The sequence below is a fragment of the Orcinus orca genome, chromosome 2, assembly GCF_937001465.1.
Source record: "Orcinus orca chromosome 2, mOrcOrc1.1, whole genome shotgun sequence".
Lineage (NCBI taxonomy): Eukaryota > Metazoa > Chordata > Mammalia > Artiodactyla > Delphinidae > Orcinus > Orcinus orca.
Genome location: NC_064560.1, coordinates 173,808,773 through 173,833,198, shown reverse-complemented (window position 1 = coordinate 173,833,198; position 24,426 = coordinate 173,808,773). Strand labels below are relative to the sequence as shown.

The following is a 24,426-nucleotide window of genomic DNA, read 5'->3' as shown; positions in this document are numbered from 1 at the left end:
GTGTGTGTGAAAGAGAGAAAGAGAGAGAGAAAGAGGAGAGGGGGCAGAGAGGGAGGCCAGTCCTCTGTGGAGCAATGGCTCAATCAGAAAAGGGGACTGTTTCCCCTCAATCATCATGGACCCTTCTATGTTTCTTCTTGCCATCTGGAAGAAGGGAGATGCTGACAGCTTATCTCCAGTACACCCTCCCTGGCTCCCAGCCCGCTCCCTCCCCACCAGCGGCTTTGCCACTTGCACCTACACTGTCAGAGATGTTCTCAGGCTCTGAGGACCCACTGCTGACATGCACAGCCACTCTTGGCTTCCCTGGCCCAGACAGCCAAATAGCTCCCAGCTTCTTGAGGGAGTTGAAAGAGAAAGAGTTGAGAGGCCTGGGAGTCAGGAGACCCTGGTTCAAGTGCTGGGGCTGCCAGTAGCCAGTCATGTGACCTTGGACAAGCATCTCTCCAGCTTCGGGCCTCAGTTTCCTCAACCGTGAATTGAAGGAATGGGCTGGCTGCCCTCTCAGGGGGGTCCTCTCCAGGGTTCACATTCTGTGGGATCCACGCCCATCCCTTGTCTGTCTGCTCCTCAGATCAAAATCTTAGTGTTGACAGGGAATTTGAGTTCATCCAGTAAAACCCTCTCTTTTATACATGAGGAAACTGAAGTCCGGGGAGGGCCAGGGGCACAACAGGGAGACACTGGGGGCATATGCAGGACCAGAACCAGGGTCTGTGCCCGCTGCTGTGATCTGACCTTGTCCTTGAAGGACTGCCTTGTTCCCAAGCTGCCCAGAACAGGTTGATGCAGGGCCCGGTGGAGCCTTGGTCTTCTTCAGGCAATCAGCTCAGGGCCACTGCCTTTTGAGCCCGTCAGAGAAGCCCACTACCCTGGACCAAATTCAGGTCCAGAGACCTGAGCTTCAGCCCTCTCTGTGTTACTGTCCAGCTGCGTAGTGACCCCAGGCAAGTCATTATACCTCTTCGGCTTTATTGTTCTCTGGTTATATGGACCCCCTTCGACTGTGAGCTCTCGGGAATGAGGACTTACCTGTTGTTTTAATCCCAGGGCTTGGCTTTCAAAATCAAGTGGCTTAGTTCAAATTTTCAAGAGAGGATCTTATTTGGCTAGTAACCAATGACGTATGCATTCAAATCAGACCACAGAAGTCTTAGGTACAGAAGTCTTAGCTCACTGACCAGCCAACGTAAAGGCTGCCCCGGATCATGTGTTCATCCCTGGTCCAGTCGGCTGTGGTCCGGAGTGTTGTGCTGGTAAATACAGTTGTATCTAGGCACTGTGCTTTAAAGGACTACTATGACAGGCTCTTGCTGGTGAGGAAACTGGCTCAAAGAGGTTAAGTCACTTTAGCCAAAGACACACAGCTGGTGAATGATGGTGCCGAGTGGCACTCCAAAGCCCCGTGGATTTCCCACTTCTCCGGGACCTGCAGTGGTGGACTAGTCATGCGGGGCAGAGGGCGGTACAGGAGTTCAGTGGAGGGAGCGAGCTTTCTGGACTTGGCGGTGGGGTTCTAGGAAGTCTTCTTGGAAGAAGTGGGAGTTTTCAGATGGGAAATAAAGGACAGGCAGGCAGGGGTGGGAAGAACATCCCAGGTGACGAAAATGGTGTGAGCCGAGGAATCTGGGTAAGGGGACGTGGGTGGGGAAACTGGGGGGAATTCTGGGTGAGTGGGACTGTGTTGAGTATCTGCAAACAGGAGGGGAAGGGTATGAGACCCGCTTGGGTGCGGGGCCAGTAAGAAGTCTGGGCTTGATTTGTGAGGTAGTGGGGAGCCATTGAAGACTGTTGAGCAGGCTTTGGTCTCATCAAACCTGTGCAACCAGAAAAATGTATGATTCGTTGTTTACAAGTCTGTTTCTCCCTCACTGCTGTCTTCGGGCAGAGGTGGGGGGGGGGTTGGAGTGCTGCCTAGGAGGTGCTGGTGGCACCAGCATCTTCACGCCAGGGCCTCAGCAGGAGTGAGAAGAAAGTGCGTGGTGGCCAGGGCTTCAGGACTGGAGGTGGAGGGTGAGGAGGAGGGGAGGGGCCAGAGATGCCTTTCCTCCCTCCCTTGGCCATCAGCCCCCTCCGGCCTGAGGTCTGGTCTGGTGAGGCAGAGCACAGAGCATGCCTCTGCTGTCTGTGTGAGTTCCTGAGGAGTGAGATCTTTAATTTTTGTCTGCTGAGTCCCGATGGGCGAGGGGCCAGCCTGTGTTACAACCTCCCCGAGGCCCCTGGGCCAAAGCACTCAGACCAGAGTGGACGGAAACAAGGAATGAGTCATGTAGACTGGCTGGGGCCCACTGGGATCTGCACCTCCTCCTACCCGCCCCCCACCCCACCGAAGCCTGGTGTCTGTACCCTGTCCTGGGGAGTCTGGGGGTTTGGGCCTGTCCCTAAGGGCTTGGGGTCCTAGAGAGAGGGGATGCAGGGCACCAGGGAAAACCTCACTGAGTATCCCGATTCTCAGCGTATAATTAGGGGAAAATGGACATCAGAAGGTGGTGGCAGAAGGTGTCACCCCTCTTTCTTTGTCTTGATCAAGAGTGAGCTGCTTATGGGCTTATTCTGGGAAAGACCCTACGGCAGCCCCTGTGCTCTGTCCCCCCAAACCCCTATCCCTTGGGCTGTGAGGGATGCTGCCGTGTCCCAGCAGGAAGCCAGATGGAGACAGGCTGGGAGACCTCAGCAACAGCTGAGGAAAATTGTTTCCTGCTCAACTTGTCCTCAAATCCCTGCCCAGCCGTTCCAGAATCCAGGATAGGGCTGCATCGTCCTTCAGCCCACAGGGCTTTCTCCCTGGGCATTTGGAAAGGATAATACAGTGTGTAATCTGTCCCTATCTGAATAACTCCCTCATCGCCAGGAGAGCACCTGAAACCCCTGTGGTCTTACGGGGGGAATTAAAAGAAGGAGACCTTCCAGGCTGTTCACGTCGTTTTCCTGCTCAGGTCTTCAGAGACTCAGCTCGGGGAGAAGTTATGCTTCAGTCCCCAGGAGTTCTAGAGGATTCCACTCCAGCCAGAAGCTGAAGGGATTTATGCAGGTAAATAGGAAATGTGGTCTGAGCTTTAGCTAAATGCACAGAGCTTTCAGGTCAGCCCACCTTTGTATCAAGGATTGGAAATGAAGGGAAACGGAATGAAATCAGTTATTTTGAAGAGCTGCCATTCCACATCATTGCAGGACATCCTGGAGTGAGTGCAGTGTGCTGTAGTGGAAACAGCACGGACTTTGGAGCCAGTCAGACCTTTTAGTTGAATCCTGGCTCGACTCCTGGCTGTATGACCTTGAGCAAGAGACTTCACCCCTCTGAGTCTGTGAAGTGGAAATTACGATGCCTACCTCACAGGGCCACGTAGATGCTCTGTCTGTGCTCTAAAGAGAGAAGCTGAGGGTTGAGATGGGCCTTACTCAGAAATGGAGAACGACTTGATGTAGGGTAAGCTTATTTCCTTCCTTCCCCTTGGTGAGAGGGAATCAGATTCAGTGAAACTCCCCATGATGACTTTTGCCTGCCCTTGACCTAAAATAGACCCCTAGCTGTAAATAGGCCTGAGAAGAGTGGGATGTGCTTGATGGGGGCCAGCTCGTGACAGCCATTTCATGTGTCCATCAGCACCAAACACCTCACACCACACCACAAAAGGCTGTGAATGCTTCTGGTTCCCAGACATCAGCAGCCAGAGGTGCGATTCCTGAGAAATGCTCCTCTGGAAGCTGGCCTGTGTATAGTGTCTGGAACCAGAAAAACCAGGAGTGAATCCTAGTGTAACCAAGTACTAGCTTTGTGATTGTGGGTAAGTCATTTTACCTCTCTGAGCTTTCATTCCCTCTTCTGCTACATGATGAAATAATAGTACTTTCTTCAGAAGGTTATTATGAGGATTAAAGGAGAATGACTGTAAAACACTTAGCACAGTGCCTGGTACCTTTCAAAAGCTCCAGAAATATCAACTGGCAAATGAAAGTAGCAGTCATTGAACCCCTCCCATCACAGGGTAGATAGGGCTGGTTATCTATTTGCCCTGAAGGTGGGGTGGCAAGAAAAGCATCATTATCTCTATTTTCAGATGGGAAAATAGAAGCCAAGCATAGCTGAGAGCTGAGCTCACCGAAGACAGAAACATTCACTGCACCCGGAGGGGACAGTACTGGCAGACCAGAGCAGGGTGGCTGTGAGTACTGGGGGGTTGCCAGGCCACGGCGTCTGAGGTGGCGTGGTCTTGGCAGCCCCTGTGGGCCTTGGAGGCCTTGAGCAGGAGGGAACTGGCGCCTTTTCATACAGCCTCTACCTTCCAGACTGGAGGCTGAGGCTGCACGGTGCAGGGTCCCAGCTGCCCAGTCTCTGGACAAGGATGTCTGAGCCCGTGAGCTGCTCCCATCTGGAAGGCTGGGGGCCCAATCAACCTTCCTTCAGCTCTTCCGCCCACTGATTAACCAGGAAATGTGTTATTTGTTCTAAGCAGGGTAACAAGCTCTCCTGGGGAGAGGAATTCAGGACTGGAGGTCCAGTCACTTCCAAGGAAGAAAAATCCCTGGAATTCTGTCCAGAGTCTGGGTCTCAGCAAAGGGAGCAGAAATGCGGTCCTTGTTTTTGGTCCTTATTGACCAAGTTAGTTCAGGTTCTGGTAGCTCTCTGGTTGCCGGCGTTATTACAAGACATGGGTAAGCAATGAGGTTGCCTCGAGTGTCTAGCAGACTGCCATCCCCTCTCATGGTGCACGTGTCCCGGCAAACCTTTCCCCACTGGAATCTTTTTAGCAGCCCCTTGGGACTCTCTCTGCAGGGTTTCCAGAGATGATTTCCCTCCCCAGACCCGAGGGGTGGGTTAGTTGGCTTAGCAACATTTTGTGCCTCTTTAGGGGGGAAGCGGGAATCAGGGGTAGGGAAGTGACACGTGGTGAGTCAGGGGCCTTGCTGGAAACGGTTAGCTCCTCTTCTTTTCCTGAGCAGGGAAGGGAGAGGGGAACAGAAAGTTCTGATACCCATCCCCTGGGAATTGAGTGGTGGGCTAGCCGTCAGGGAAGAGGCTGGGGAACGTGCGGTGGAGAGTCTTGGGTGGGGACAGCTGCAGAGATGGCTGGAAAAGGTACCACTCAATTGTCAGGAGGGCTGCCGTGGCTCAAGCCCAGAGTGAAGGCAACGTGGTGCAGTCTTAGAAGCCTGGGCTCAGGTGGCAGACGACCAAGGTTGGAACACTTCCTCAGCTGCTTATCAGCTGTGTGATCGTGGGCAAGCCAGTAACTATTCCCAGCCTCAGTTTCCTCCTTTGTGTACATGGAAATCACAACACCTCCTTTCTTTGGTTAAAGGAGCCAATTCACGTAGCATGCTTAGCACGGCGCTTGGATCACAGTAGACTCCATAAGTGTTCGCAGCTTCAAAAAGGAAAAACAAACAAAAAACGCCACTGTTTATGGGATTGGAGATTCTGAAGAGCTGCATCAGCAGATCCCAGCGATGACAGGGAAAGGGAGTGATGGGCAGTAAGTGGGAGGCAGGACAGGAGGATGGTGCTGGGATGGGGGAGTAGGAGATGCCAGTCTTCAAAGTAGATTAGCCTGGCTGTGGGCCCCCAGGAGAACAAGGTGGGGATTTCCAGGGACCGCTTGTACTCACCAGAGAGTGGGAGGGGCGTCTAGAGGTGAGGGAAGTGTGTCTGCATGAGGGTTTTGGCTGGGCTGGAGCAGTGAGAGGCTGAATGGGCAACAGACTTCCAGAAGTGCAGACGGAGGAGACAGAGCAGTAATAATGACTTGGACACGCGGGAGGAAAAAATAGGTCAGGGACGAAGATGATGCCAAGGTTTCTGGCCTTGGGAGGCTCATGGGGATCTGAGGTGAGCGTTGAGGGATGACGAGGAGAGATCCTAAAGGAACTGGGGAGGTAGTGGGGTGAGGAAGGGAGCCCGGAACTACAGAACTGGGTAGATAATGAGGCAAGGGGAGGGAAGTGTGGAGCTGAGGCTTTCCCACAGCTGTGAAGGAGCAGTGTCTCAGGGAGAGAGCTGAGCATCCTGGGAACTGAGATGGCATTCATCCCAAAATGCAAGGTGCAGAATTCAAGGAGATCCTTAGGACCAGCCTTAAAGGCAGCAAGCACATGAACTTGGACCAGGAACTCAGTTTTTCTCTTTGAAAATGGGTCTAATGATACCAGCCCTCCCTACTTGTTGGGATTACCCTGTCTTTCATTCAGTTAGCCATCCATTGAACACGTATTTCTTTTCTTTCTTTCTTTCTTTTTTAATATTTATTTATTTATTGGCTGTGCCAGGTCTTAGTTGTGGCACTCGGGATCTTTTTTGCTGCACTCGGGATCTTCGTTGCAGCATGCGGGATTTTTCTTTTTTTTCTTTTTAGTTGCAGCATGTGGAATCTTTAGTTGTGGCATGAGAACTCTTAGTTGCAGCATGCAAACTCTTAGTTGCGGCATGTGGGATCTAGTTTCCTGACCAGGAATGGAACCCGGGCCCCCTGCATGTGGAGCGTGGAGTCTTAGCCACCGGACCACCAGGGAAGTCCCTGAACACATATTTCTTGGCTGTCTATTAGAGGCAAGCACTGTTCTAGGTTTTGGGGAAACCGGGGTTATCCAGGCAGGCAAGATACCTGCTCATTTAGAGCTATCACTGTGGCTTGGGAAGTCAGACAATAATTTTACAGGTTGTTGAACAGAATTTTTCCTGTGGGCTTTGAATTTCTGCTGAAGATGCAAAGGCTAGAACAATAAGGACTATATATTCTCACATGCCAAAGAGAGGTACTAGGCATCTTACTAAAGGCAGAACCAGTTCAACAACTACCAAGATACATCCCTGGCTTCCAGCCTACGAATACAAAGGGATTGAAGAAAGTCATTGAGTCAGAGAACAGTTGCATTAGTAAGCAGGGCTGAGATTTCCCCTGAGGGTACTCCCCAAGCAAACCAAGTGAACAGGGCCCTAAGAAAACCAGTCATAGAGACTGGGGGCCTCCAAAGAAGAGGAAACTAGCATGACTCCCCATAACTCTGTCTCCACTGATGCTAGCTGAGGTGCTAGAAGCTGCAAGCACCCCAGTGCACCAAAGCACAGCAAGGAAGTTCCTGGGAGAACCCAACCTATGTCTTTAGGAATTGGGGATGTACATAAATGAAGAGGCTTGTGTGCATTTTCTGTCTGGAGAAATCTGACCATGGAGACTGGCTGGAGTGGCCCTTATAACAGGAAGAGATGCAGCCAGCTCACCACTGGTTTGCTGGCATGGACAGGAAAGTCCCATGGGGAGTAGGGGACACAGGGAAATTGCCCAACGAGTGCCTTGCTATGGTAGTACAGGGTGGAGATCATGCAGAGAGCTCCCCAAGAACCCACAAATGTGCCCATGAAAGAGCCAGAGCTTGGCACCTGTCAGCCAAGGGCACCTGTCACACAGGACTTCACCATTGTCCCCCTAACACCTCTCCCCCAACCCTGATGTGGAGGAGCCACAGCAGAAAAGGAAGGTCAGAAAATCAGACCACACCCACTCTCCCTAGTACATGATCTTGCGCCAGGGGACAGGCCTGTGGAGGGAGAGGAGGGGTATTAAATTGGATACGAGATTGATTAAATTGGATGAGGTTTTGATTTGGACAGAACCAGACTTTTTAGTGCCTGGAAATTGGTCTTAATTATAGAAACGAAACTGTTCTTGTGACTAACGGCGATGGGCAAGCCAAGGACTCTGCTTGAGATGCCATTAAGGGTGGAGAAGAGAAATTCACCATAATAATATGGTTGAAGGCAGTGAGAGGAGAAAAATAGAGCTGTTTCCTGATTGTTCCTCTTCAGGTTCAGCCCATTCAATAAATCAGTTATACAGGTAAACAAACCATTTCAACTACTCTAGAGCAATGAAGGTGAAACAGGGTGTTGTATTAGAAAGTGATGACTTGGGAGTGGGAAGACTGCTCTAGGTTGGGGGGTCAGGGATGGCCTCTCCAGGGGGTGATGTTTGAGCTGAGAGGTGAAGCGATGAGAGTGTCCTGTAAAACATCCTGGAGATGAGTGTTTCGGGGAGAGGGAAGTGGGCATGAACTTAGCCTGTTCAAGGAGTAGAGAGGAGGCCAGTGCAGCTGCGGTGTGGTGAGTGCCCCAGCAAGAGGTGAGATAGATCAGAGGGGGGGCTTTGGAGCAGGGCTTTGGAGGCCAAGGTCAGGAGTTGAGGCTGTTTTCAACATTAGACTGGGTCTGTCCTTTGTGTGGTGTGGGTCCTTATAAACTGGTGCCTTCCTGCCTGCTCGGTCCCTCTGCCTCTCCAGGAAGCAGTAGGCTGCAGAAATGCAGGGGCGGGGTGGGGTGCTTGGGGGAGGCAGCCATGGTTGCCAGGCCTTTAGACTTTAGGGCAGGGGACCATGGTGTGAGTGATGAGCTGATAGTTGGGGGTACTAAGATGGGTGGCCTTTGGCATTCTAGCACCCCTGCCCTCTCCCTGCCAACACGAGAAGATGTGAGCACACTCACTGCATCAATCAGAAGCTCATCGAATCCCGAGGGAGTGAGGAGCTGGATGGGAATCTAGGAAATGGATCTGAGCCGCAGGCTGGAGGACTGGATTTCATTCACTTCTTGGACACACGCTGTCTCCTTGAGTGACCTTATTCCAGATCCTCCATGTTTGTTCCCCTGTGGAAGAGAAGACACCTCTTGTAGGATCCGCCGCCATCAACGCCTCAGGCCTAGGCTCGATCCTGACGCAGCAGGAAGGGGATTAAGATCAAGGAGCTAAGGCGGCTAGCAGCGACAGGTCTCTGCCGGCCGCAGGATAGCCAAGGACGCGGCCTAGTCCACTAGAGGGCGCGCGCCCCCAGGGGACCTTCCGGCGCTCCCGCGTCCCACGGCGGCGGAGGCAGGCGAGCTGCCCCGTGCTGTCCCAGCTCTAGCCGCAACCCCGGCCGACGCCCCCAGTGGCTCGGGCGGGAAGCGAAGGGTCCGGGGCCCGGCCTTTGGGTCCTGTCTCTGTCATGCCGTTCTTCGTACCTCTCCTGACCTCCTTCAGACCTTCGAGGCTGCAGCCTTGGTCATCGAACAGGGAGTTTGTCCCTGAGGTTAGGGGCGGGAGATAAACTCTGGACAGGTCAGCAGTTCAGTTTGCCCAGGACAAGAGAAAGGTGGCTTGGGTGCCCCTGTCCCGGCAGGCGTCATCTCGCCTACTAGCCCTCGGGCCGGCCCTGCGTCGCCCCCAGCTCCTCACGGGTTAACACCCCTCGCCGCCCGCTCGCTTCCCAGTGCCAAAGTGGGTGTTGCTGGAATTCCTCTCTCCCTCTCCCGTAATGAGGGGGCTGAGCTGTCCCTCCGAGGAGGGGGCACGGTGTGGATAAAAGAGACGAAAAATCGGGGGGAGGTTTCCAAAAATAAAACCCTCCGGTTCCCATTCAGAAGGCTACAGTGACGGGGAGAAGGCGCGGCGGTGCGACAGCGGTGCCCACCCAGCTAGAGACGGAGCGCGGCCGCCGGGCTCATTGCACGCAGCCCCGGGCCGCTCCCGCAGCCTGGCTCTCGCTCCACGGAGAGCCTGGCCCGCAGTCTGATTCGGGGCCCCCTAGACGGGGAGAGGCGGGCCACCGAGAGGGGACCGGAGCTCAGCCAGAGGGCGGCCGGGCGCACAGACTGCGAGCCCCGGGGCAGTTACCCGCGCGCGCCGCTTTCCGGGCGCCCCGGCGCCATGAGGCTCCCAACCACCACCCGCTGCCCCGGGCGCGTCCTTCGGAACCCCTGGAGGAGCTTCTTGCCTCTCACCCTGGCTCTCTTCGTGGGCATGGGTCATGCTCAGAGGGACCCGTTGGGCAGATACGAGCCGGCTGGAAGGGACGCGAGTCGGCTGCGGCGCCCCGGGGGCAGCCACCCCGCAGCGGATACAGCCAAGGTGTACAGTCTGTTCCGGGAGCAGAACGTGCCCGTTCCGGGTTTGCCGCCCGCGGAGCGGACCCAACCTGGCTGGGGGAGCCCCAGCAGGCCCGCCGAGGCGGAGGCCAGGAGGTCGCCCCGCGCGCAGCAGCCGCGGCGAGTCCAGCCACCTGCGCAGACCTGGAGAAGCCGGCCCCTGAGCCAGCAGCAGTCCGCACCCCGGGCGCAGGCCCCCCCGGCTCTCCCGCGCCTCGGGACCGCGCAGCGGCCACGGGCTGCGCGAGGGCGGCTAACGGGGTGAGCACTGGAAAGGGAAGCATGGGGGCTGGGGGAGCGAGGGCCGGTCTCCCGTACGCTCGTTCGTGGAGGGATGTGCTGGCTAGAGGACAGGGCGCCGGGCTCTGTCTTTCGTCCCTCTGTCCTCAGTACTGCGGAGGAACAGACCGAGGTCCCAGAGCTGGGGCTCCATCTGACCCACTCTCAAAGAGTTGAGAGGAAAGAGAAACATCATCCACACCCTTTCGTACCAGCTCGCCCAGACCCGACGTTAATCCTTTCCCAAGGCGCCAGGGCATTCGCCCGCTCTCCTCCCTCCCGCCTCCAACCGGTGCCTGCTGACGCCCGTAGCGGTGCGGGGATCTGAAAGGGATCGGGGAGAGGGCAGCGGGGTGGGCGTTCCACGCGCTTGAGGCCCAGGGGAAGCTGAGCGGGCTTAGAGCGCGGGTAGGTGGAGGACGTCGGGGGCTCCAGAGCGCGAGGGCAGATGCATCTCCAGGAAGGAGGTTGGCAGCAAAGCCTGCGCGGGGGAACGAGTCTGTGGGTTGCGGCAGAGGTCGGCCTGGGCCCGCGGATGGCTGGACGTGGAAGTGGGCATGGGATCGGGGGCACTTTGGGCAGGAAGCCTGCTCGCGATGTGGCTGTGGCACTGTGGGTCCGTGGGGGAGTGGGTCTGTGTGTGCCCCTATGCAGCTAGGTGTCAGCGCGACTCGCGCACTTTGCAGGGCTAAGTCTCCCCCCTACCCTGAGACGACCAGCTGCTTGCCGGGGGCTCCCTCGCAGCGTGGGGGAGGTTCCCCAGTAACCCCCGGCCCCGCTGAAGATCCTCATGGCTGCGGGAGGCTCAGTCTTGCCTGAGTAGGACAGGTGTCTCCAGAATGGAGGGCACTGGAGGCCCGGGCAGTGTGGGGATGCGTGGGGACGCCATCGGGGAGGCTGGGAAGGAAGCTGGCAGCCCTTCTCGGCTTGGGCCCTATTTGCCAGTTGGGTTCAGTCCCCTGGCTCATAGCGTGAAGGACACTGCAACCCCTGTTCTACTCCCGAGGATGTTCTTACTGCCTCTCCACTCACTATTTTCCTAGGCTGCAGCACTCTTCTCCTGTATTTCTCTGCTTAGAGAGACCTTCCTGACTACTCCTGCCCCACCCTCTCTCTTCCTTCACCCTGCTCTACGTTTCTTCATAGCACTTATTCCCATTGGACATATTATGTTTCTGTTTCTGCGTTTATGGTCTGGTCTCCCAGCCCACGCTAATGTAAGCTCTATAAAAAGAGAGGCTTTGTTTTGTGCATTGCTGTGTCACCGGTGCCTAGAACAGTGCTCGTATATAGTTGCTGCTTGTTAAGTATCTGTTGAGTGAGTGAATGAATTCCCCGCTGCCCTTGGAAGGCCCAGCTTAAGGCAGACAGAGTAGACCCGAGCACTGCCAAGTCGCTTACACAGAGGATCAGTCAGAGGGTGGTAATGGCCTGTGCAAGTGAATACATACTTCTTAAGAGCAAGTGTGCAGGGCCTGGGATACGGGATTGGGCCCCGAGACAAAGACATTGTTCCTGCCAGGAGGGCAACTCAATTACTTCAAATCGAATTGGAGAAATGGACAGATAGGCACTGGTGAACATGCTTTCTAGTAGCAGAAGCTTCATGTTAAGCATAAAGGAATGGACGGCTGTGGCTGACGAGCCTGGAGGAGAAGGAGGCCCTGGGGTTCGATGGGCAGCATGTGGGGAAGCAGAGGGGAAGTGGCAGGAGTGAGGTCCCGAGTTGTAGCACTGCCCAAAGACAAGGGCTTTCCACTGTTGGCACTGGCCTCGGGGCAGGACTGCACCCTGGTGTAGGGGAGCCACAGGGCTGAGGCTGGAGGCATAGGTTGAGCCGGATCACGGAGGAGCTTATACTGTCGGCGTTCGGGTGGGAGTTGGGGGGAGATGGGATAGTGGAGTGGGGGTGGGAGGGTGCACTCTTCGCAGTTGTGAAATGAGGTGGTGACGAGCAAAGCAGATTGTCACCATGATAAGGCTGGTAGATGTACACAGGTGTGTAAGGACCTGGGCTGGGTGCCACCCACAATCACTTGCCATATACAGGTGCACACGTCACATCACATGCTGGGGTGGCTCCTCCCCCAGATTATTTTCTGCAGCTTTGATAAAGGGTGGGTTCCTCTGGCACTGCAGCTAGCCACTCCAAGTCATCTGGGGAGGGGCTGAGTGGCAATCTTGTCCATTGGCTTCCTCTCCCCAAGTCCATTCTAGCTCCTGGCTTCTGGCCAGGCTGGCCTCTCTGGCCGTTGCCTTGTGAATTGCTCAGGGCCAAGGACTAAGTGCCACCTGCTGGTAAAGCTTGGAATTGCATCACCACTACTGGGGATTCTTCATTCAACAAACGTTTGGAAGGTCTCCTATATGCCCGGCACTTTGCTGGACCATGGGGATACAGCAGTGGCCAAGACAGCCTCTGTCTCCGTGGAACTTGCAATGTAGTGGGGTTTTATTGCACATAATGAAGATTTTAAGTGTGCGCCAGGCACAGTGCTAGGTGTTTGGGACACAGTGTAACCAGAGCAGAAAATTCTTGCACTATTGAAATTCACAGTCCACAGGGGACTTTTTAAGCCATTGTTCCCCAGCATTCAGTGTTTCTTAAGCTTAGCCTCACAGCATACCATCTTAATAATATTTTCCTCTATCTTTTCCTCCTTGTTCTATTATTTTCTTAAATTTAGAAACTTTTAAAATAACAGGATTTTGTGTTTCATTTATTTTTAAGTATTTTATATTATGAAGTTTTATACAAACCTACAAAAAGTATTGGAAATAATACAACTTAACAATCCAGCTTTTTCAAACCTTAATATATTTGGGCCTATTTTGCTTCTGATTTTTTTAGTCGAAATATCGTCTATAAATTTGTCTCCCTCTCTCCCCAGAGTTAACCACCACCTTGAATTTACCCATGATTCCAATCTAAGTTTTTATAGATGCATGCAACCATAACATATACAATATTGTTTTGCATATTTTAAACTTAGATAAGTGGTGCTATGCTGCCTTATCCCTCTAAAATTTGCTTTTCCAATCCTCATTAGATGTTTGAAATTTAACTACATTAATATAATCAGCTCAAGTTTATTCATTTTAATTGTTGGTCATTATGTCATTGTCTGAATATACCACAGTTTATTTATCCATCCTTCTGTTTTGGGACACTTAGATGAGTTACATATTTTGGTATTACAAACAGTGCTTGGCATTTTTCTACATAAATAAATCCATTTTCAAGGACACTTTGTATCACTATCATAAGCTGAAAATAGTACCACTTGTCATAAAGAGGAAACTGTAGGAAAACTGAAATGAAAACAAAATGTTCTCAAAGTCTAGTCAAATACAATTATCATAGGAAGTTCAGCCCCATAGTTCTCCCTACTGGAAATGGCAATTGGCAAGGGCTGGAGAGAGAACCTGGCGTGAAGACCCAACCTCCGACAGAGATTTTTTCCCACTGGTCTAATCACACTAGAACGATCACTAAAAAGGGAATCACTTTCTCGCTGTGTGATTCAGCATTGCTGCATGTTGTGATTATGGAAATGTCATACTTCCTTTCCTACCAGAAGGGTGTTGGGAAACATTGGATTAAGTGAAACAAAGAGGTATTAAAAGTACACCACATGTCAGCCACTGTGTTAGACTCTAGGGGCACAAAGAGGAATAAGAAAGAGCCCTCAAGGTACTCAAGACAGAGACATACACCAACAGCCTGAGGTAATCAGTGCTAAATGGTGTGGCGGCTGGAGAATGGGGAAGGCTGGGTAGATGGCAGGGGAGGTTTCACACAAAGGAGGTGACGTTTGATCTGGAAGTCTTGGAGCGAGCCACGGATCTCAGTCGGCAAAGGAGAGGGAAGGCAGTCTAGGCAGAGAGAGCAGCTTAAGCAAGGGCATCAAAACGTGCCCACACACAGTGCAGCTGGGGGACAACAAACTTCGTATATCTGGAGGATCATAGTTTTGGTTGTAGGTGGCCATGGAGATAAGGGGGGAAGGGGGGCAATTAGACTCCACAGGCAGGAGGGGTCCGGTTGGCTTTGTAGAGGCCAGTGGAGAGCCTTGAGGCGTCTATAACAAAGGACCAGTATGACCAGATTTGTTCCAGGTGGAACAGCAGCTGTCCTAGGCTGTTAGCCAGATGGGTTGGGCAATGATGTTGGATACTGGGCTAATGTTTGCTGAGTGGTGTGGCCTGGAAGGCTGGGCTTACATAATCTCTGAGTCGTATCTTCCAGAGACTCAGAGCCACTGAGTCTTTGGCCCCAGCTAGTCAGGCTCATTTGCTCTCTCCAGATAGCCAGAGCTCACGGAACGGTCATCTCCCACCGGGCACCTCCCTGAGCCTGTACCCAAGACTCTGGCTGGGCTCCTGTATCCCTCTTGAGTGCCCGCTTTGCCAAGCCCTGCCCCCCTGCTTGGCATCTCTGATTCTGACCAGTTCTCACTGTGGCCCTAACGGCCTTGAGGGCTCTACCGTGGTCAGGCCGGGCATGCCGAGCTGCTGCCTTCCTACAGTCAGCTCCGTAGCCATTCTGAAGGCATCTAGGGTACCAGCAGGCTCAGGGGGGCCTCCTTGAGCTGGGCTCCACGCCATGACCTCTCAGCCAGGTGGGCCCCTCAGTCCGTGCTCTCTGGACTCCCACAGACCCTAGTTTTTAGAAAACTCCTGCTGTCTGCTTCCTTCTCAAAGACCTCTCAGGCCTCTAAGAGGCCTTGCCACCACCAGAGGGGGTAATGACTCAGCAGTGGGTGGGTAGTCCCCCCTCCCACCAGGGCACACACTCAGAAGCCCTGGCTGTGAGGACCAGCCCCTTCCCCAGAACCTAGTGACTTGGGCCCTGATGGGGAATAGGCAGCGGTGCAGAGGGGCTTCGAGGTGGCTGAAACGGCACAGCCCTTGGGTGGGAGGGCATTCTGGGGCCTCCCTGGGAGGCAGCTCCCCACAGCTTTGGGCCAAAGGGCCAGGAATGGGCCTCAGCTTTTTCAAGCTGGAGGAATTTATTTTGAATGTTTCGTAAGGTTTCAAAAACCACACGAGCCTTGGGGGCCACACAAATGTCAAACCAACTCCTAAGTGGGACCAGATGCTCACCACGCCGGCCACGAAGGCCACAGGAAGGGCCCCCCGGTGTGTCCTTCACCCCACTCTTGGGCTCCGTACCTCTGCTGCCCCGCTCACCCTGAGCTTCAGCGAGCGCTGAGTAGAGAATTTCTGATGGTAATGATGGGGTCTGTGAAGCAGAGCCAGGCCCAGCCTGAGCTGAGAAGTCAGGGCCCCAGAGGTCTTCTCCAGATAGAGCCCTTCTCGGGAAGTCACCTCCGTCCGGGCATTTGGGTTTTAGATCGACAGTCAGGGTGGGTGAAGGATACTGGTGCTGCAGGGGCCTCACTCCACACCTGAGGGCAGAGTTCGGGTGAGTTAGGTGAGTGGCCCTGGTGGCAACTGCTGGTCAGTGTCTCCTGCAGGTGTCTGGGTGCCAGCCCTAAGGAGTAGCTGGGGGAAGGGCTATCTCCCACCGAGTAAGTTCCATCAGCCTGCCCCAGTAAAAAGCGCGCTCACCGTGCAGTACAGCTTACCCCGAGTCCCCAGCCCCATCTTCCTACCAGCTTGCCACTTCCTCAGCTCCTCTTAAAGAGAAATTCTGGAGCTCCGGCTCCTTCCGTCCCAGCCAGTGCTCCGTCTGACCGTGCACCAGCCTGCCAGAGGGCTGAGGCTCCTCCCAGTGTGCATGTGTTGGCAGGTGCTGCACATGTATGTCCTTAAGGCTGTTTTGGGTACGTTTTCCAGCTTCCCTTGGATTATCAGCGTTTGTTGGCAAGGGCCATGGTGATAATTTTTTGGTGAGAGGCCATGCGGAGCTGGAGCGTGACTTAGAGTTGGGTCAACTGAGGTTTGAATCTGGCTCTGACATTTACTTATTGTTTAGTCTTGGAAAGTGACTGAGACACTCTGAACTGGCTTTTTGATCATCTTCGTGATCCCTGTGCCAGTGTGTTGGGGGCTATATATCCTATCTCATTTAATCCTCACAACAACGTTAAGCAGGTATTATTATCTCCATTGTACAGATGAAAAGAATGAGGCTTCCCGAGCTCATGCAGAGAATGGCAGAGTCAGGATTCAATCTTAGATGTGAAGGGTCCCAAAGCGCCCGCCCATGGGCCATGAGGCCTCCCTAGAGAAGGGGGACAGTGCCCGGCCTGGCAGAGTTCCCCCAGGCCCTGCCTGTAGAGGGTGGGACCGTCAGTAGGGCTCTGTGAATAGTCGCGCTCTGAGCACCCTACGCTGACCCTGTTTTGCTGACCCCGCAGGAGGAATGTCTGCGGGGGACAGTGCTGCCCAGGATGGACAACAGCAAACAGTACCAACCACTGTATCAAACGTGAGTGCCTCCACTGCATCCACCCTCTCCCTATCTCTTCCTTGAGCTGGGCGGGGCATGGGGACTCCAGAATCTGTGCGGGGAGCACAAGTGTCTTCCCCAATCTGTCTCCTGAGCAGGTAGCCCCTTTCCAGGGGGGAGGCAGTGGAAGAGAGGAGATTGAAAAATGCCTCCAGGGCATTCCCTGGTGGTCTGGTGGTTAGGACTGGCGCTTTCATTGCCAAGGGCCTGGGTTCCATCCCTGGTTGGGGAACTAAGATCCCACAAGCTGCATGGCATGGCGAAAAAAAAAAAAGGCTCCAACTGAAGATGACTTTTCAAATAAAATCCCCTCTCTTGTTTGTAAAGTTTTCTGTATTCCCCACCTGCTGCTCCACTGTGTTGGGGCTCCTCCCCAACTTGCCCTGTGGTGCTCACATACCCCTGTGGTCTGCGGAACACACCTGGCCCCAGAGCCTCTGCATCGCACATTCCTGGGGGGACCACTCCCAACGCTGTGCTAGGGGAGTCCACTTCTGCTCTGGCCCCTGGGCCCTGGCGGGCATCCTACCAGGACGGTCAGATGAGGCTTTGATCCTGTGTCTGGAGCAGTCTTCCTTTCAACCACTCCAAAGCCTGGCAGGTTGGCCCAGATGAGAAAAAAGAGGGTAGTCATCTTAGTTATGTGGAGACCAAGGAGTGAGGTAGGAAGAGCCGGGCTCTGTGCCCTAGCCTCCACTGATGGTACCCTCGGAGGAGGTGACAGCAACACGAGAGCCAGTAGCTATGCAGCACTCGCTCTGTGCAAGACTCACTTCACACGTCCTGTGGGGCGGGGAGAGCCACTCACCTTTTGGCAGGTGAGGAAACTGGGGCACAGACAAGTCACGTGCTCAAGGTCACATGGCCTAGAAATGGCAGGATATGAACTCAGGTAACCTGACTCTAGGGTCCCTCTTCTTTTTTTTTTTTTTTTTTTGCAGTACATGGGCTTCTCACTGTTGTGGCCTCTCCTGTTGCGGAGCACAGGCTCCAGACGCACAGGCTCAGCGGCCATGGCCCACGGGCCCAGCCGCTCCGCGGCATGTGGGATCTTCCCGGACCGGGGCACGAACCCGTGTCCCCTGCATTGGCAGGCGGACTCTCAACCACTGCGCCACCAGGGAAGCCCAAGGGTCCCTCTTCTTAATCTCCACACTCTGCTGCCAGATATCTTACCTCATCTTCCTGGACCTCACTTTCTGCATCTGTGAACTGGGGATGGCCGTGTACTACTGTTTCCTTTTTTACTCCTCCTCTACCTCCTATTACTACTACCACCATCACCTCTACCATTACTACTGCTACTGTTACCTCTACTACCATCACTACTGCTACAGCTGCTGCTGCTGCCGCTACTACCACCATTACTATTATAACAATGACTACTACTTCCACTAGCTAACAGCCGAGGATTTACTATATGCCCAACACTGTGCTAAGCTCTTCACATACATCATCTTAGTTGTCTCCCAATCCTATAACATGAGTATTTACTGATCATCTATCCTACTTATAGTCGAGGAAACTGAGGCTCAGTTTGGTTAGGAAATGTGCCCGAGGAGACAGCAGTACTCCGAGTCCTGGAGCTGAGGCCTGGGGTGGGATGTGGGGCTGGAGATGAAGAGGAGAGCCCCTAAGTTCTATTGAGCTTAGCAGAGAGTGTTGCTGAGGTTTGAGTTGAAGTTGGGGCGGGTGGCTTCAGGGCGGGTGGGCATGGGCCTCGCTCTGGCCCTTCAGCCCTGAAGGTTCTCAGTTTCCTAACTTTCTCATGACTTTCCAGCGTCCTTCTCTGCCAATCTGGAGTTTCAACACTGGAAACTCGAGGTTGGGTGAGTCCGCAGACTGTCAGAACTGACGTGTGTGTGCGCACCCTCGTGCCCTGATCCGGGGGTGCCGCTCCAGCCTGCCGTCAGTATCCACTCCACCCCGGGGGGCCTCAGCCCCATTGTTTCTCTCCCCGGCCCTCCGCTGCTCCCCTGGTCATACCTGTGGCCCTGGCACACGGGCTGGCAGCGCTCCTGGAGGAATTGCCACTGGGCGTTAGCCTTTCCCACACGAAGCTGGCTCCCCACTGAAGGCCTGTGTGCTAATTAGCTGGGCCCAGCGCTGTTTGCTTGTTGCTGTTTTGCTGCTAATGAGCTTGATGAGAACCACGTGGGCAGTGGGGTGTTGGCCCTGGATGGCTAGGTCCGGAGCTCTGTCAAATATGGGGCTCTTGGTCCCACGCCCTGTCAGCTGGCTCTCCTGCTTCCCCCGTGGTTTGCGTCTCCCTATCCCCTCCCCACAGCTGCCCTTCTGGCTGGAGCAGAGGCTGCCAACGCCGGGGAATGCTCATGACTCTGGCCTAGTGGTTTCCCACATGTGGGGTGCCTCTCCTGGCCTGGCCACGGCGGGGGTGGTGACAGGGAGGGGTGTGTGACATCCCCCCAACTGCCAAGAATAAAGTCTAGTCCCAGAACAGTGTGGGGACTCAATCCATCCCCTGGTCTCTCCCAGATATCTGTAGGTCCAACCCACTGCCACTGCATAGCAAGTGATGGCCTTTGTCCCCTGGCCCACCCCCGACTCCCACTTGCCCCCTCTCACAGACTCCTAGGTTGCTGTAACATACCAGCCATCTCCTTGGCAGGCCCCTTTCTTCATCCCTGTGCAGTCACTGGACCTTGGGGACCCACTGTGTCTGCAGGTGTCCACTGCTAGAAGCCCAGCTGCTCTCTGCGCCCTGGAGGGGTCTGGAGCTGTGCCCCCATCTCCTCCTCTGGTCTTGGTATCTGCCTTTCCTTCTGTGGCTTTGCCAGCTCGCCACACAATTTGTGTGTTTACGTATTTGTGGAGGCAGCTGAGTGGGGCCTGCCAGCCCGCTCAGCTGAGGGGAAGCAATGTAGGGTGTGGGGTGCCAGGGTCCTGTTTACAGTTAGGGCCTTTGGAAGACTGTCCCGTCTTCCCAGACTGGCTCGCCCCAGTGCACACACAGCCTTTGGGAGGCTTCTGAAGGCTCGCACTGGGGAAGGGGATTGGAAGAATTCTTCGGCGTCTTGTTTTATCTCGGCTTAGATGCACGGGGGCTGGGGCTGTTCTGGGGAGAAGTCTATTGAGGAGCGGGCTAGGTGGATTACCATCTTCCCCTCCCCCCCAGCAGGAAGGCTCCAAGTTAAGAGCATGTGCTTTAGATTCTGGTGCCCGATTCAAGGCGTCATGGGTTTGAATCCCAGCTCCATGTCCTCAGGCAAGTGCCTGGCCCTCTTCCAGCCACAGTGCCTCACCTGTTAAGTGGGTATAACAATCATTATAGAGCTGTTTTTGAGAATTAAGAATAATAACACACTGTAGCTCTTACGGTGTGTTCTGTGCGTCAGAACTTTATTAATTTTTCATCCTCACAACAACCCTGTAAACTAGAGTTGATCTTTATCCCCATGTACAGATGAGGTTAACTATTTGTCCAAGTCACGCAGCTGGCAATCAGTAGAGCCTGGGTGTGAATCCAGGTAGCCTGCTCCAGAGGAGAGGGCTTAACACCGTGCTCCTGGGAAACGAGCACGTGTGTGTAGAGAGCCTGCAACATGGTAAGTTTAGTTGTTATTTTAACCTAGATCCAGGAGGCTGTGCTGCCTGCCTGGGTTTCAAGGCCGACTCCATCACTTAGCTACAGGACCCTGGGCAAGTTGCTCAAGCTCTCTGTGCCTCAGTTTCTTTTCCTGTGAAATAGGACTAATATTAATCCCTGCCTCAGAGAATTCTGAGGAACAAATGAGATAACTTAGGGCAAGTGTTTAGTTCAAGGCCTGGCACGTTCTGTGTGTTCTGTACATGTCTGGCCTTGATGTTGCGAGCAGGGACTGTGTCTACCAGCCCACACCATGCAGCACAGTGGCAAGTGTTCACCGGATACAAGGTAAAGGCTCAACAAACATGTACTGAATGACACAGGGCCTTTCCCAGGCCTGTGCAGAGAAGTCCCCTTCTGCTGCCCCGGATTCATCGGCCCTTTTGGAAAACTCCCCACGGTGCTCAGGAGACCCTGGAATGGCCTAGGCATTTGTGCTTGCCTTTTAGTCCCAAGCCTGTGTGCGCATGGGGCCATTAGAACCACATGCCTTCTGGGCCACATCTCAGTGCTGTGAAGACCCTCATCCCTACTGATCTGGGCTTCTCCTGGGCCTCCCTGAGGGAGTTCCCCTGGCCCACCCATCCCAGCCCTGTAAATGACCCCATCCCAAAGGGCAAGACTATAGCCCCCCAACTTTGGAGCCAGAATCCCCGAGTTCAAACCCTTGCTCCATCATTTACTAGCATGGTGATCTCAGGCACATTGCTGGACTGCTCTAAGCCTCAGTTTCTCCGTATGTCAAATGAGGATCAGAATAGCACCTGTAGTAGTTATAAGAATCTACAGAGGAGATGTATGCAAAGAAATCGACCTCATAATGGTAAGTGCTGAACAAATGTTGGGGAAAAGGGTCAGGGCAGGGGTGGGATTTGCAGGTTCTTTACTGACTGGTTAGGAGCTGCCAGGAGCCAGAGGCTTGAGTCTACATATGGCTCGTCTCTGGATGAACCATCCGATGAAACTCAGTAGCTGGTGGGAGTGGTGGAGAGGAAAGTGGAAGGTGTTAAGGGGAATAATCACATGACTTCAGTGGAGACCCAACTAACATGAAGGGTACAGACCTAGCAAGAGACACTGCCCATCTCTCCCCTGACCATGTAGAGGTACCTTAGATCTTTTTGGTAAGCAGGTGTATGCCCCCAAGGCTTTTTGCTTAAAGGAGTATTTAGGAGATGCTTTTATCCAGGGGGTCCTGAAGCCAGGGGCTGTATCCTGTTGATACCAGCAGAGTGCCTATTTGATACATGTTTGTTAAAGGACTGAGTGGGTGAATGATTTCACAGGTGACCTGGAGGTTTTCTTCTGCCATTCTCAGCTGCCTCTTCTCACCTCCTTGGTTGGCTTCTCCTTTTCTACCTAACATCTTTTTTTTTTAAAGCCAAGTTCTTTTTTTTTTTTTTTAATTTTATTTAAATTTTATTTATTTATTTATTTTTGGCTGTGTTGGGTCTTTGTTTCTGTGCGTGGGCTTTCTCTAGTTGCGGCGAGCGGGGGCCACTCTTCATCGCGGCACGCGGGCCTCTCACTGTCGCGGCCTCTCTTGCTGTGGAGCACAAGCTCCAGACGCGCAGGCTCAGTAGCTGTGGCTCACGGGCCTAGTTGCTCTGCGGCATGTGGGATCTTCCCAGACCAGGGCTCGAACCCGTGTCCCCTGCTTTGGCAGGCAGATTCTCAACCACTGCACCACCAGGGAAGCCCTCTACCTAACATCTTGATGTTGGGCTGCCTCAGGACTTTCCCCAGATCTTCTAAATCCCCCCCACAAAGAGGGGGCCATATGAAGCAAGCAGAGCATTACTGAGTACCAGTAGACGCTGTGCCAGACAATTAACACGCAACAGTAAGAGCGGCCGTGCTCACTCTGTGCCAGGGACCACGCTAAACCCTTCACCTCCCTTCCCCCTGTGAGTGGCCATCACATCACGCTCTGTCCTGGCCCCTCCTGTGTCCCTGGCTACTGCTTCTCCTCTACCTGCTACTAAACACTGGGTGTCCCAGGGCCGAGTTCTGGGTCCTCTCCTTTTCTTTCTCACTGCACTGCTCCTGGAATGATCTAATGCATTCCCATGGATGTAAACATCATCTCGGGGCTGATGACACTCAGATTTATATACATCTTCAGCCAGTCCTCTGCTCCAACCTCCAGGCTCCTTTCGTCCCGCCGCCTCCTCAACATCTGCTCTTGATGCCTCCCAGCCACCCCCACCCCAACTTGTCTCAAGCGAGCGCATCGTTTCCCTCCCTCTGAGCCCATATCCCTGCCCAGGTCTTACCCATCCTGTCAGAGGCATCTCCATCTATATGAATGCTTAAGCCAGACCATTCAGGACACCTCCTCTTGCTCAGGCTTCTATCCAGTTCATCCCTGAGCCCTGTTTGCTTTACTTCCTAAATCTCTTGAGAGTCTGTTTGCTTCCCGCCCCCCACACCCCCACCCCCGGCTGCTTCTCTAGTCCCGGGCACCAGCACGCTCTCCTGGGTGACTGCTGCAGCTGGCTGACTGCTCCCACTGTCCCCCTTACTCTCCAGTTCTTTCTCTGTAAATTAGATCATAACACATCCCTATTGAAACCTTCCTGTGGCGGTGTGTCCAGCCTTGTCTGTCAGCCCCTCACTCACCAGATCCAGCCTGGGTTCCTGGAATGTGCTGCCCCCGGGCTGTTGCACATGCTGCTCTCTCTGTTTGCTTTTCCTGTCTCTTTATGTGGCTGCTCCCTGTCTTCGTTTCCAGCTCCCCCTAACCGCTCTGTCTAGAGCTGCCCCCAGCAGCCTTGTTACTCTGGATCCCAGCCCCTGTATTGCTTCTTCCACCATTCATATCCCAATTTCTCTTCCTCTGCTTGTTTTTTTGCTTGTTTTATGAATTTCTCTAAGTTGGAGGCTCCATGAAGAAAAAGACACTGTTTGTCTTGCTTACTATCCTAAGCAAACAGTAAATGTTGGACGCACGACCACTTTCTAGATGCTGAGACTTGCAGAGGTGAAGGAACTTGCCTGAGGTCGTGGGGTTGGAATTCAAATGCAGGTCTCTTTGACTATAAGGCTGCTCTCTCCTCCACACTTCTGCCCCCACCTTCATTGAGTTGTAAATGGCAATGGTGTATTCCTTCCCTCTCAACCTTCATGGGTCCTGGGCACGGAGCTGGTGTGGCTGCAGAAGGGCTTGGATGGCTCCGTGTTAGCCACAGAACTGTCTTGCACGCCCTGGGGCTGCTCCCCTGGAAAAGGCTGGGTCCCCGGGCTTGTCCCTGATGGGGGCTGCTCCAGGACCCCATCTTCTCTCATCTCCCTGGCCTCTCTGGCACTGAGGCCTTTAAATCCCTGCCTCCTCCCAGACAAAGCCCTCAGGGCTGTGATGGGGAAGGACAGGTGACTCATCTGCTCTAGGGCAGGAGCTAGAGGCAAACCCAGGCCTCTGCCCTGGGCCACGAGCCCTGCCCAGTGGTCCCCTCCTCATGCCTGCTGGAGCCAGTGGGAATTGGGGCTGCTCTCTGCCCCAGCCCCTGGCCCCCAACTGGCCCAGTATCTCGGTGTTTGTTAAAGCAATTAGCAGGGCGGTCCATGCTGATGGGCCGGGGCCAAGGTCTGACTCACAACCCTCCTTCCTCCCCTCCGGCCGCCAAACGGTAGAGGCCCTCTCGGCCTGCCAGACAGCGTCTGCAGAGCGTGCGCAAGGGGCCAAGAACGGCATCTTTCTCTCATTAAAGGCTTTTATGTGAACACAACTGCAATTTTGGAGCAGGGCGCTTGGCTGGCCCCTGAGCCCCAGTGCTGTTTCCAGCCATCCTGAGCTGTGATCCCAGCACAGCTGTGGTGGGAATGGGCCGAATCCTTGAGGACCTGACTTCTCCCACAGCCTGGGGGCTTGGGGCTGAGGTCGGGGCTTGGGGGACACAGCCCGTGGGCAGAGCTTGGGTGTGGAGAGGATGAGTCCTCGGTGGATTCTGAGGGTGTGTGAAGGCCAGTGAGGGATTTCCTGGCCTCGGGGAGCTCTGACATCAGGGTCCCCTTTCTGTGGAAACCAAAGGTCAAGGCTGTGGAGAAGAAACAGCTCAGGGTCACAGGTAGACCCCCAGTTACGTGAATTCCAAGGGCAAACTGAGGCCTCCAGGTAGGGGTCTAAGGTGAGGGGCGGGCCCAGGGAAGGGCAGCACTGAAGGTGGTGGGTGACCGTCCTGCCTAGAAACGCTTCTGGGTGTGGAAGGGACAGGGCCCCATCCTGAGGGA

General features: G+C 54.1%; 1 protein-coding gene and 1 long non-coding RNA gene across 9 annotated transcripts in view; one reads left to right on the top strand and one right to left on the bottom strand.

Moving 5' to 3' along the window:
• Positions 1 to 284: 284 nt before the first annotated feature.
• LOC117196298 (uncharacterized) lies at positions 285 to 9,258 on the bottom strand. The gene is made up of 2 exons (XR_004476413.2): positions 8,474 to 9,258; positions 285 to 5,366 (listed from the first exon to the last, which is right to left on the bottom strand). It is a non-coding gene; the product is annotated as an uncharacterized LOC117196298 (long non-coding RNA).
• A 94-nt stretch (positions 9,259 to 9,352) lies between these two features.
• LTBP2 (latent transforming growth factor beta binding protein 2) overlaps positions 9,353 to 24,426 on the top strand; it is a 97,979-nt gene continuing 82,905 nt past the window's right edge. For 2 of the 8 annotated variants that reach the window (XM_033403420.2, XM_049705295.1), the window contains exons 1-2: positions 9,359 to 10,153; positions 16,498 to 16,568. In XM_033403420.2, the coding sequence (XP_033259311.2) occupies positions 9,675 to 10,153; positions 16,498 to 16,568 (550 nt within the window). In that variant the 5' untranslated portion in view covers positions 9,359 to 9,674. Of the gene's footprint in view, positions 10,154 to 16,497; positions 16,569 to 24,426 lie in introns of all 8 variants that reach the window. The other 6 variants (XM_033403789.2, XM_049705294.1, XM_033403531.2 and 3 more) reach the window with 6 other exon arrangements.